At 43.3% G+C, this 13,590-nt stretch overlaps 1 protein-coding gene across 2 annotated transcripts; it reads left to right on the plus strand.

Moving 5' to 3' along the window:
* The first annotated feature begins 171 nt into the window (after positions 1–171).
* On the plus strand, positions 172–13,581 carry LOC135549526 (tRNA selenocysteine 1-associated protein 1-like). Of its 2 annotated transcripts, none has more exons than XM_064979538.1 (9): positions 172–304; positions 617–714; positions 5,380–5,482; positions 5,770–5,822; positions 5,933–6,064; positions 6,328–6,444; positions 6,774–6,960; positions 12,896–12,929; positions 13,208–13,581. In XM_064979538.1, exons 1-9 carry the CDS (start codon positions 281–283, stop codon positions 13,366–13,368), a joined length of 909 nt encoding a protein of 302 aa, XP_064835610.1. In that variant the 5' UTR covers positions 172–280; the 3' UTR covers positions 13,369–13,581. The 2 variants fall into 2 exon arrangements, with proteins under 2 accessions (XP_064835610.1, XP_064835611.1); XM_064979539.1 differs by having other exon boundaries at positions 5,383–5,482.
* Positions 13,582–13,590: the final 9 nt, after the last annotated feature.

Genomic DNA, 13,590 nt, shown 5'->3' on the forward strand with positions numbered 1-13,590 from the left:
GTGAGGTTTATGGATGATTTATCAATAAACGACTATTTAAAAAATGTTTCGTGTTCAATTTATATATATTTTTTAAACATTTTGGGCGTGAGTGGTATGATGGCACAAACAGATCTGGGACCAGGCTAGAGAGCAGTCAGTTGGACTTGTTTTCAAAGCGCCTGCGCAGAAACGTCCCTGTTGCCTCTTCCGACACGACACTTACAAGGGGCTGCATGTGTTATTTCGGGGATTAACAAATGTAAAAACAATTAAGGTTGACAACTACAGGTCTTAAAACATGAGCACGCTATGGATGGGAAACGTGAGTATCGCAAACCAGTTCAGTCGATATTTTTAACGCTTCAGGTTGTAGGTAAATGAGCTAGTTTAAGCTAAGTAGCTAGCTTCAACATAAGTTGTTTGCTAGCATGCTAGCTAGTAGTAACATAACTAAGCCAACTGACGTTAACTTAGTTTATTTGTGCTAAATTGGTTAACTTGCTGCAGATGGAACATTTTGACACATTAGTAGCTAAACGCAGCATTCTATAATATTTGCAAGGAACATGTGGTAGCTAAATTAACGTTAGCTAACCTTACCATGTTATGATAATGAAGTCTGTTTATTTGTTAGTTGGAGCCCTACATGGACGAAAACTTCATAACTCGAGCCTTCGGCACTATGGGGGAGTTGGTGGTGAGTGTACGGATTATACGCAACAAGATGACCGGGTGAGTATTTTATCCATGATTTTTGACCTGAGTTAAAAACTACACTAGCTCTCTAACCTCTTTCTCCCTTTGTAACTTTAGGGGTTTTCAGCGATTATATTCGCCCACATTTGGCTCCATATGAACAACAAGTCCAACGTTGTTATAAACATTTGGGAAAGTTAATTATAGCTTTCAAACCGGTTTGTGAAACATATTCTGATATAACCTGTATCTTTGACATCAGAAATAACTAATCTTTCAAATAAAGATACATACTGTAGCAGTTTTGCACAACCACACTTACTCCCCACTTACACACAGGTGATCGGAACATGCTAGATAGCTAATTAGCATAGGTAGCCACCTATGTCTTCTGTCTGGCATCTGGAAATAAACAATGAGATATGGCCTTGGGGGAACCATAATCCTATAAAAGTTTGTACTGTGTAGTAATTTAGCCTTATTTTGGGGAAATGTATTTGGGAGCATGGTCTCTAGGCTTTTTATAATATGCATTTTGACTGTTAAATTAGTGGTGGAGGGGGGGGATCTGCGGGTAGCCTTCTGGTTTGAGCAGGGATGGGGAACTCCAGTTCTCCAGGGTCTGATTGGTGTCACACTCTTTCTCCAATCCCTAGCAAACACACCGGATTAATCAAATTTAGGTGATTATTGGAGTCGGGTGTGTTGGCTGGGGAAAAACTGTGACACCAATCAGGCCCTAGAGGACTGGAATTGCCCCGGCCTTGGTTAGAGCATTGGGCCAGTAACCAAAAGGTTTCTAGATTGAATCCCTGAGCTGACAGGGTAAAAATCTGTCATTCTGCCCTTGAACAAGTCAGTTAACCCACTGTTCGAAGGCTGTCACAATGAGGTAATGAGGGTGGAAGAGAGGAGAGGAGGATGGTGAGAGTGGAAGAGAGGAGAGGAGGATGGTGAGGGTGGAAGAGAGGAGGAGGATGGTGGGGGTAGAGGAAATTAAATAAAGGTTAAGTAAAAAAAATAAGGGGAGCCTTATAATAAAAACAGTGATAAAACACAGAGTTCTAAAATTATTCTGCAAGACACCAGTACCCAAAGTGATTGCCTACAAGTTGAAGTCCTATTTATTTATTTTTTCAAATCAGCCTAAATTAAATATTGCATTATTAAAGTGAGGCTTGAGAAATGTGAAGAATTTAGATAATTTTAAATACGCCCATGGATTTCAATAAACAAATGGATAAGACTGTTCTATTCTCTTTTATGTAGTTCCTATTACAACTCAGACAAATGACTGACTGGATGACGTACTGACTGAACTGAATGAAGGATGAATTAAATGGTCAAATATAATGAAATGTACATTCGGGTATATTGACTATGGCTGCATGCTTCCAGAGGGGCATCTTCTGAGGTTGAGAGGTGCTTTTCCCAAAGGCGCATAGTGCTGCGGTGCTGCATGGACATCACAAGTTATTCAACTGGGCAGCAGTGTCGCGATGGAGGGAATGTCCTATATGGAGACGACCTAAGCCAACTGCAACAGAGTTATTGTAAAGTGTGGGAATACGTTTCTGACTACGTTGATTTAGTAATATTTTGCATGGGGATATCTACGTCGCCCAGAGATATGTCCATGCTGTAGAGAGACACCTAGCGGACTGAAACTGCACTGTTGTAGACATAATACAGCTAATGCTATCTAGACTTACGCTGGTAAACATATCCATGGCATTAGCTACCTAAATGTGAGGTAAACTTAACTGAGGAGTACTCGAGAATGGAGAGTTGTAACTTCAGAGTGTGCAGGGTACCTTTTTCTGTACGTTGAACCTTTTTGGCAGGTATCTCGCTCCAAAGTTACAGTTCATATAAGGAAATCATCAATTGAAATAAATTCATAGGCCCACCCACTGTGGGGCCAGGCGCAGCCAATCAGAATTAGTTTTTTCCTCAAGTGCTTTATTACAGACTGAAAAACTGGGATTTTTTTAATTTCAGCTCATGAAACATAGGACCAACACTTTACATGTTGTCTATATTTTTGTTCGGTCTATTTAGAACGAACAGCCAGCTCACAAACGAACAAGTGAAAACACTATCTAACTGGGGATTGCTAGCTAACATAATGTCACAAAGCATGATGTGCTAGCCAAGTAACTTTCATTCTGAAATGACATATTTCTGAGTTTGGAAGATATTATTTTAGACTTGAAACTGGCATGGGAACTAAACTAGCTAACACAGGTGGGCAAAGTGTTTGGCTCAAGGGCCACACCGGGATTTTGAAATTCAACCGAGGGCTGCATTTTTTTGGGGGACCAATTGTTTTTTAAAACCAATTTGCGGGGGCCTCCCGAGTGGCGCAGCGGTCTACTGACCCAGGTTCGATCCCAGGCTGTGTCACAGCTGGCCGTGACTTGGAGACCCATGAGGCGGCGCACAATTGGCCCAGCGTCATCCGGGTTAGAAGAGGGTTTGGCAGGCCAAGATTTCCTTGTCCCGTCGCGCTCTAGTGACTCATGTGGCTGGCCGGGCACATGCACGCTAACACGGTTGCCGGGTGTACAGTGTTTCCTCCAACATTGTGGTGTGGCTGGTTAAGTGGGCATTGTGTCAAGAAGCAGTGTGGCTTGGTTGGGTCGTGTTTCGGAGGACGCACGGCTCTCCGTCTTCGCCTCTCCACAGTCCGTACGGGAGTTGCAGCGATGAGACAAGGGCTGTAACTACCAATTGGATACCACGAAATTGTGGAGAAAAAGGGATGTCTGTGTGGGTTAATGACGGCCTACCCCGGCCAAAAACCTAACCCAGACGATGCTGGGCCAATTGTGTGTTGTCATAGGATGCCACCTTTCCAACAAGTCAGTTCGTCAAATGTCTTCCCTGCTAGAGCTGCCCCGATCAACTGTACGTGCTGTTATTGTGAAGGGGAAATGTCTAGGAGCAACAACGGCTCAGCCACAAAGTGGCTAAGCCACACAAGCTCACAGAACAAGACCTCCGAATGCTGTAGTAGCATGTAAAAATCATCTGTCCTCTGTTGCAACGCTCACTACAGAGTTCTCAACTTCCTCTGGAAGCAACACTGGTACAATAACTCTTTATCAGGAGTTTCGTAAAATTAATTTGATAATGCTTTGTGATACACCAGGTTTTATGCAGTTTTAGTCCACAGAACATGACAGTAGAACCTGATGAACCACATGGTGAAATAATCGAATTGGCCAGCCGCACACAAACATGCGCCATGCACTGTAACTTTTAACGAGCTGGATTGCCTGTCATTTCATTTTTAATTTACGCTTTTTAGCACATTTAGCTTGCGGCCTTCATGGAAATTCGCTATTACATGTGCTAATTTAGTTTGCTTTCTGGTTATAGACAGCCAATGGGTTGTTTAGCGTATTTTTTGGGGGTGTCCTCTCACTAAGCCCGTAAATCCCAGGATGAGAGGACCGGGTCTGGATACCGCCCAACCCTGTGATATAACATCCAAAGTGTCATTCATAACTTCACCATGCTCAAAGGGATATTCAATGTCTGTTTTTTTTTGGGGGGGGGGGAGTCAAGGGGGTGTGAATACCTTCTGAAGGCATTGTATGTAGGTAGGGGTAAAGGATAGATAATAGACAGTAACAGCAGTATACTGTAGGTAGGGGTAAAGGATAGACAGTAACAGCAGTATACTGTAGGTAGGGGTAAAGGATAGATAATAGACAGTAACAGCAGTATACTGTAGGTAGGGGTAAATGATAGATAATAGACAGTAACAGCAGTATACTGTAGGTAGGGGTAAAGGATAGACAGTACCAGCAGTATACTGTAGGTAGGGGTAAAGGATAGACAGTACCAGCAGTATACTGTAGGTAGGGGTAAAGTGACTAGACAATAGGATAGATAATAGACAGTAACAGCAGTATACTGTAGGTAGGGGTAAAGGATAGATAATAGACAGTAACAGCAATATACTGTAGGTAGGGGTAAAGTGACTAGACAATAGGATAGATAATAGACAGTAACAGCAGTACACTGTAGGTAGGGGTAAAGGATCGATAATAGACAGTAACAGCAGTACACTGTAGGTAGGGGTAAACTGACTAACCAACAGCATGGATAATAGCCAACAGCAGCAGTGTATATGACGAGTCAAAATAGTTGGGGTCAGTGCAGATATTCCAGGTAGCTTTTTGGTTAACTATTTTATCCATGTTCAAGGTCCTGTCAATTCCAGACTTGGTGCATTGGGGGGGAGTGCTCGGCCCGGCCCTCAGTTTCCTTTAGTCCACGATCAGCACCTTTTCTCTTGCTGACCTGGAGGGCGAGGTTGTTGTCCTGGCTACCACCATTTCCTCCCTATAGGCTGTCACGTCGTCGGTGTTCAGGTCTACCACTGCTGTGTTGTCAGCAAACTTAATAATGATGTTTGAGTAAAGGGGGGGACTTAGCACACACCCCTGTGGGGCCCCATGTTGAAGGTCTGTGTGGCGTACGTGTTGTTGCCTACCCTCACCACCTGGGGGCGACCTGGTTGCAGAGAGAGTCGTGAGCTTTTGTGCCTTTGACATAACAAGGAGTGGCATGAGGGCACAAACAGGCTAGCACCATTGTATTATAGCTACACACCATACACAGTTTTAAAAAATCCATCCTTTTGAATGCAACATTGGACTGATATCCCTTCTCTGTGTTGCTCTTCAGTAGGGGTGCAGCAGGCTACTGCTTCGTGGAGCTGACGGATGAAGCCACCGCTGAGCGGTGTCTCCGTAAAGTCAATGGAAAAGCACTGCCAGGAGCCACACCAGTAAATATACCGTTTTAAACAAGGCTACTTGGATGTTATGGATTCCGTTTTTGCATCCCAAATGGCATCCTATTCATCCCCATAATATAGTACACTACTTTTGACCCGGGTCCCAGTGGAAATGCAGACCTAGATTGTATCAGTTTATACATAATGCTTTTTTTTGGTAGCCTGAGACAAACAAAGATATTTATGCAATTTGCCTCATGAGCGCTTGTATAAATGAATGCATATTGTCATGATGTTGTAAATTAGCATTTCTAAGGAAGCCTTTTTGTACTTCACAGCCCAGAAGATTTAAATTAAACCGGGCCACTTTTGGGAAGCAAGGAGAAAGCAGGTATATCAACCAGCTTGATTGTAAAGTCAAACTAAATGTCATGAGATGCCATATAGAAACATTGGAAATTAACACACAATCCCCCCCCCCCCCCCTTCTCTCTGCTACAGTCCACTCTATTCCCTGTTTGTTGGGGATCTCACACCTGAAGTGGATGACGGGATGCTGTACGAGTTCTTCTACAACCGCTACCCTTCCTGTCGTGGGGGGAAGGTGGTGCTGGATGGCACGGGCAACTCCAAGTGAGTCCAGCAGGATATTATAATCCCTATAGAAGGGTTTCAATATATCAAGGTTGATGTGATCTAATAGGATGTGAATACAATTGATACGGCCATTTCCAAAACATCAACTGTTACTCTTCCACGACTATTTATAATAGTCACTACTTCTACACTAACAATTTTAAATGTCTTAACTTCGTCCACTACCCCAAAAAAAAATATTCACAGACGAAGCTAGTTATTTACTTGTATACTTGTCTGAACGTTTCTCTTGTTTCCAGGGGTTGTGGGTTTGTCCAGTTCCCAGACCAGAGGCTTCAGAAGCTGGCCTTGGAGGAGTGTCAGGGAGCGATGGGGCTCGGGAGCAAGCCCCTACGACTGAGCCTCGCTGCTAACAAGTCAGTTTTACTTCAGTTCTTACTGTTACTGTGTTATAAGCCATCTCCAGACATGGTGTGTGTATATGCCATTCGAAAAACCAGGGTTGTAGCATAACCCATTCAGTTTCCAAACCACCTTTTTTTATATAGCCTTTAAAACTGTAGCTATATTTCCAACATAATATTTGACTATTCCCCTTGTTAGTCAGATTTTGCAACGTGCTCATGAAGACCTGAGCAGAGAGTATCTTTCCCCAAAATAATAGTTTTTCAACTCATGAAGATATGGGTTTTTTAATAATCACTGTCAGATGCCTCGGTTACCAATAATTCTCTCTCACTCACAGAACGAGGCATAATCAATCAGACAACAGGGGGTGGGGGTCACATGGAGGAGGCTACAGACACAACCAGCAACAATACAATCAACAGTCATATGGTGGTGGATGGGGCTCTTGGGGCTACGACCAGAATGGAGGCAACTATGGTGGCTACAACTACAACCAGTATGATTACACACAGAATCCTGCACAGGTAAGATTGCTGCCCTGCTTCCCCTTCACTGGTGATATGTTTACGTAGCTCGACGTCACCTTTACTGGTGATATGTTTACGTAGCTCGACGTCACCTTTACTGGTGATATGTTTACGTAGCTCGACGTCACCTTTACTGGTGATATGTTTACGTAGCTCGACGTCACCTTTGCGTAGCTCAACGTCACCTTCACTGGTGATATGTTTACGTAGCTCGACGTCACCTTCACTGGTGATATGTTTACGTAGCTCGACGTCACCTTTACTGGTGATATGTTTACGTAGCTCGACGTCACCTTTGCTGGTGATATGTTTACGTAGCTCGACGTCACCTTTGCTGGTGATATGTTTACGTAGCTCGACGTCACCTTTGCTGGTGATATGTTTACGTAGCTCGACGTCACCTTTGCTGGTGATATGTTTACGTAGCTCGACGTCACCTTTGCTGGTGATATGTTTACGTAGCTCGACGTCACCTTTGCTGGTGATATGTTTACGTAGCTCGACGTCACCTTTGCTGGTGATATGTTTACGTAGCTCGACGTCACCTTTGCTGGTGATATGTTTACGTAGCTCGACGTCACCTTTGCTGGTGATATGTTTACGTAGCTCGACGTCACCTTTGCTGGTGATATGTTTACGTAGCTCGACGTCACCTTTGCTGGTGATATGTTTACGTAGCTCGACGTCACCTTTGCTGGTGATATGTTTACGTAGCTCGACGTCACCTTTGCTGGTGATATGCTTACGTAGCTCGACGTCACCTTTGCTGGTGATATGCTTACGTAGCTCGACGTCACCTTTGCTGGTGATATGCTTACGTAGCTCGACGTCACCTTTGCTAGTGATGGCAAGATTAGTCTGACAGACATGGTTTTTTGTTTTTTGGTGTGTCATTTCTTACATTATTAGCCCAGAAAGTTTTTTTGTGTTATTACATACAGCTGGAAAAAACTTTTTGATATCAGAGCGGGGGTAACTCGCCAGCATTACGACCTGGAATACGACATTACCGAATTGAATGCTTTGTTCGTAACCCCCAGGGCTATTGAACTTATTACAGAGGCTGCGCCAAAACATACCCGGCGAAGAAGAGGTATTCGGAGTGGACTTCTGCACACCATCCACCGCTAACGTTCACTCTCTGGACAATAAAGTCGACGAGCTCAGGGCGAGGATATCCTTTCAGAGAGACATCAGGGTCTGTAACAAATTTTACGGAATCTTGGCTCTCTCTGGATATACTGTCCCTGTCCATACAGCCAGCTGGGTTCTCAGTACATTGCGCATACAGCAATAAAGAACTCTCCGGGAAGGAGGAGGGCAGGGGTGTATGTTTCATGATTAACTACTCATGGTGTGATTGCGGTAACGTACAGAAACTCGAGTCCCTTTTTTAACCCGACCTAAATCACAATCAAATGCCGACTGTATTACCTCCCAAGATAATTATCTTTGGTTATAGTCACAGCCGTGTATATTCCCCCACAAGCCGATACCATGGCGGTCCTCATGGAACTACACTGGACTTTGTGCAAACTGGAAACTACATATCCTGAGGCCACATTTATTGTAGCTGGGGATTTTAGCAAAGCACATTTGAAGAAAACACAACCAAAGATTTATCAACATATTGACTGTAGTACTCGCGCTGCTAAAACACTTGACCACTGCGACTCCAACTTCCGGGATGCCTACAAGGCCCTCCCCTGCTCTCCCTCCGGTAAATCGGATCATGACTCGATTTTGCTCATCCCTTCCTATAGGCAGAAACTCAAACAGGAAGTACCTGTGCTAAGGTCTGTTCAGCGCTGGTCTGGCCAATCGGAATCCATGCTTCACGATTGTTTTGATCACGCGGACTGGGATATGTCAAATCAAATTTATTTGTCACATACACATGGGTAGCAGATGTTAATGCGAGTGTAGCGAAATGCTTGTGCTTCTAGTTCCGACAATGCAGTAATAACCAACAAGTAATCTAATTAACAATTCCTAAACTACTGTCTTATACACAGTGTAAGGGGATAAAGAATATGTACATAAGGATATATGAATGAGTGATGGTACAGAGCAGCATAGGCAAGATACAGTAGATGGTATCGAGTACAGTATATACATATGAGACGAGTATGTAAACAAAGTGGCATAGTTAAAGTGGCTAGTGATACATGTATTACATAAGGATGCAGTCGATGATATAGAGTACAGTAGGATAGATGGTAGCTCCTGGGAGCCTCTGAGAATAACATATATATTTAACATATACACTGACTGGGTTCACCCAAATCAGAAACCGTGGATAGATGGAGGCATTCGCATGAACCACTGATTTTAACCATGGCAAGGTGACTGGGAATATGTTTGAATACAAGCAGTGTAGTTATTCCCTCCATAAGGCAATCAAACATGCAAAATGTCAGTATAGAAACAAAGTGGAGTCGCAATTCAACGGCTCAGACACGAGACGTACGTGGGTCGACAGACAATCACGGATTACAAAGGGAAACCCGGCCACGTCGCGGACACTGGCGTCTTGCTTCCGGACTAGCTAAACACCTTCTCTCGCTTTGAGGATAACACAGTGCCACCGACGTGGCCAGCTCCAAAGGACTGTGGGCTCTCGTCCTCTGTGGCCGAAGTGAGTAAGACATTTTAAACATGTTAACCCTTGCAAGGCTCCCGGCCCAAACAACATCCCTAGCCACATCCTAAGAGCATGCACAGACCAGCTGGCCTGGAGTGTTTACGGAAATTCAATCCCTCCCTATCACAGTCTGGTGTCCCCACTTGCTTCAAGATGTCCACCGTTGTTCCTGTTCCCGAGAATGCAAGGGTAACTGAACTAAATTACTATTGCCTCGTAGCACTCACTTCTGTCATCATGAAGTGCTTTGAGAGACTAGTCAAGGATCATGTCACCTCCACCTTACCTGTCACCTGCTGAGTATTACCTGTCACCCTGGATTCACTTCAATTTGCATACCGCCCCAAAAGATCCACAGACGAAGCCATCGCACTGCACACTGCTTTGTCCCATCTGTACAAGAGGAATACTTACGTAAGAATGCTGTTCATTGATTATAATTCAGACTTCAACACCATAGTATCCTCCAAGCTCATCATTAAGCTTGGGGCCCTGGGTCTGAACCCCGCCCTGTGGAACTGGGTCCTGGACAACCTGACAGGGCCATGCAATTGGGTCCTGGACATTTCTTCAGCCTCCTAAGACCCTCAAACATTTACAGATGCACAATTGAGAGTATCCTGTCGGGTTGTATCACTGTCTGTACGACAACTGCACCGCCCACAATCGCATGGCTCTCCAGAGGGTGAGGGTGGTGCGGTCTACACAATGCATCCACAGGGGCAAACTACCTGCCCTCCAGGACACCTACAGCACCAGATGTCACAGGAAGGCAAAAAGACAATAACCACCCGAGCCACTGCCTGTTCACCCCGCTTCCATCCAGAAGGCGAGGTCAGTACAGGTGCATCAAAGCTGGGACCGAGAGACAGAAGCTGTTTTTCAATCTTAAGGCCATCAGACTGTTAAACAGCCACAGTTGTTTAACAAACAGTTAAACAGACATCACTAACTGGCTACCATCCAGTTACTCAATCTTGCACCTTAGAGGCTGCTGCTCTATATCCTGCTCTATATACCGAGTTCGAAGTTAACATACACTTCAGTTGGAGTCATTAAATCTCTATTTTTCAACCACTCCCCAAATGTCTTGTTAACAACTATAGTTTTGGCAAGTCAGTTAGGACATCTACTTTGTGCATGACACAAGTAGTATTTCCAACAATTGTTTACAGACAAGATTCATTCACTTATAATTCACTGTATCCCAATTCCAGTGGGTCAGAAGTTTACATACACTATGTTGACTGTGTCTGTAAACAGCTTGGAAAATTACAGAAAATTATGTCATGGCTTTAGACTCAAATGACGTCAATTAGCCTATTGGAGGTTTACCTATGGATGTATTTCAAGGCCTACCTTCAAACTCAGTACCTCTTTGCCTGACATCATGGGAAAATCAAAAGAAATCAGCCAAGACCTCATAAAAAAGACTGTAGACCTCCACAAGTCTGATTCATCCTTGGAAGCAATTTCCAAACACCCGAAGGTACTACGTTCATCCTTACAAACAATAGTACGCAAGTATAAACACCATGGTACCACGCAGCCGTCATACCGTTCAGGAAGGAGACGCGTTCTGTGTCCTAGAGATTAACGTACTTTGGTGTGAAAAGTGCATATCAATCCCAGAACAACAGCAAAGGACCTTGTGAAGATGCTGGAGGAAACTGGTACAAAAGTATCTATATAGAACTCGTTTTACTGTGGATATCGACATAACCTGAAAGCCCGCTCAGCAACGAAGAAGCCACTGCTCCAAAACTGCCATTTTTAAACAGCCAAACTACGGTTTGCAACTACACATGGGGACAAAGATTGCACTTTTTGGAGAAATATCCTCTGGTCTGATGAAACAAAAATAGAATTGTTTGGCTATAATGACCATCGTTATGTTTGGAGGAAAAAAGGGGAGGCTTGCAAGCTGAAGAACACCATCCCAACCATGAACCATGGGGGTGGCAGCATCATGTTGTGGGGATGCTTTGCTGCAGGTAGGACTGGTGCACTTCACAAAATAGATGGCGTCATGAAGAAGGGAAAATTATGTGGACATATTGAAGCAACATCTCAAGACATCAGTCAAGAAGATGAAGCTTGGATGCAAATGGGCCTTCCAAATGGACAATGACCCCAAGCATACATCCAAAGTTGTGGCAAAATGGCTTAAGGACAAGAAAGTCAAGGTATTGGAGTGGCCATCACAAATCCCTGACCTCAATCCCATGGAACATTTGTGGGCAGAACTGAAAAAGCGTGTGTGGGCAAGGAGGCTGACAAACCTGACTCGGTTACATCAGCTCTGTCAGGAGGAATGGCCCAAAATTCCCCCAACTTATTGTGGGAGCCTGTGGAAGGCTACCCTAAACGTTTGACCCAAGTTAAACAATTTAAAGGCAATGCTACCAAATACTAATTGAGTGTATGTAAACTTCTGACCCACTGGGAATGTGATGAAAGAAATAAAAGCTGAAATAAACCATTCTCTCTCCTATTATTCTGACATTTCACATTTTAATTTAAGTAATGATCCGAACTGACCTAAGACGAGGAATTTCTACTAGGATTGATTGTCAGAAATTGTGAAACTGACATACATACACATGTACAACTGTACATACACATGTACAACTGTACGTACAACTGTACATACACATGTACAGTTGGGGCGGCAGGGTAGCCTAGTGGTTAGAGCGTTGGACTAGTAACCGAAAGGTTGCAAGTTCAAATCCCCGAGCTGACAAGGTACAAATCTGTCGTTCTGCCCCTGAACAGGCAGTTCACCCACTGTTTCCTAGGCCGTCATTGAAAATAAGAATTTGTTCTTAACTGACTTGCCTAGTAAAATAAGAAATAAAAAAAATTAAAATAGAATCACTGTTCACTTTAATAATGAAACACTCGTCACTTTAATGTTTACTGCTATACTCATTTCATATGTATCTACTGTATTTTAGTCAATGTCACTCTGACATTGCTCGTTCTAATATTTCTATATTTCTTATCCATTATTTTACTTTAGATGTGTGTATTCTTGTGAATTTTTAGATATTGCTGCACTGTTGGAGCTAGGAACACAAGTGTTTTGCTACACCCGCAATAACATCTGCTAAATATGTGTATGTGACCAATACAATTTGATTTGGTATGTTACTGGTGATGTGTTACGTAGCTCAACGCCACTACAACTTCTTAGACAATATTAACACCTGAATGCATTGTCATTTCCTTCGTGTAGTTAAGACTTTTCAATATACTCTATTTTATTAACTCATGTAACATTTTCAGGAAAATGAAGCTGTTGAAGAGGATGGTCTGGAAGGTAGGTGTTATTTTTTTTTTTGTGTTCCTACTTGTTTTTCTCCAGACTTTTGTGGCCTATTATCTATAAAGGCTCTTGATGACATTGAGGTGTTTCATAATGAACACAGATTGATATCCTGCATGCTCCGAGGATTTACCAGTGTATATGGAATTTAGCAGAGTCAGACTTTTGCTCCTCTTGGTCTAATGGTAAAGGCGTTAGTTTCACAAGCAGGAGACTGGGGTTGTTGACATCAGTCAACAAATAATCACTACCAGCCTTTTCCTCCATTGTAGATCCTAACCCAGAGCTGGATGTGTTGGAAGCCAACAGGAAGTTTATGGAACACAGTGAGGAACTGTATGATGCCCTTATCCAGTGCCACTGGCAACCCTTGGAATCCTCAGAACAAGCATTTGGAACCACGAGTAGCCTTCCAGAACCTGTCTACTGTTGAGGCATACAATGGAATGGCAATATCCTCTTTTGCCATGTTCTTTGGTCTTTCATATTATATTCTGTAAATGTTTGATCATGGAAAGGTTAAAGACATATCCCCAGTCCTTGGCCATAACTGCCATTTGCTTTACAATACTTTTTTTTTTTTTGTTAATTGACAAATGTTTTATTTTGTGTATCTTTATAAAAGTCATGCTGTGCCTAAGAATAAGCTTCCCGT

Source organism: Oncorhynchus masou, chromosome 12 (assembly GCF_036934945.1).
Source record: "Oncorhynchus masou masou isolate Uvic2021 chromosome 12, UVic_Omas_1.1, whole genome shotgun sequence".
Taxonomy (NCBI): domain Eukaryota; kingdom Metazoa; phylum Chordata; class Actinopteri; order Salmoniformes; family Salmonidae; genus Oncorhynchus; species Oncorhynchus masou.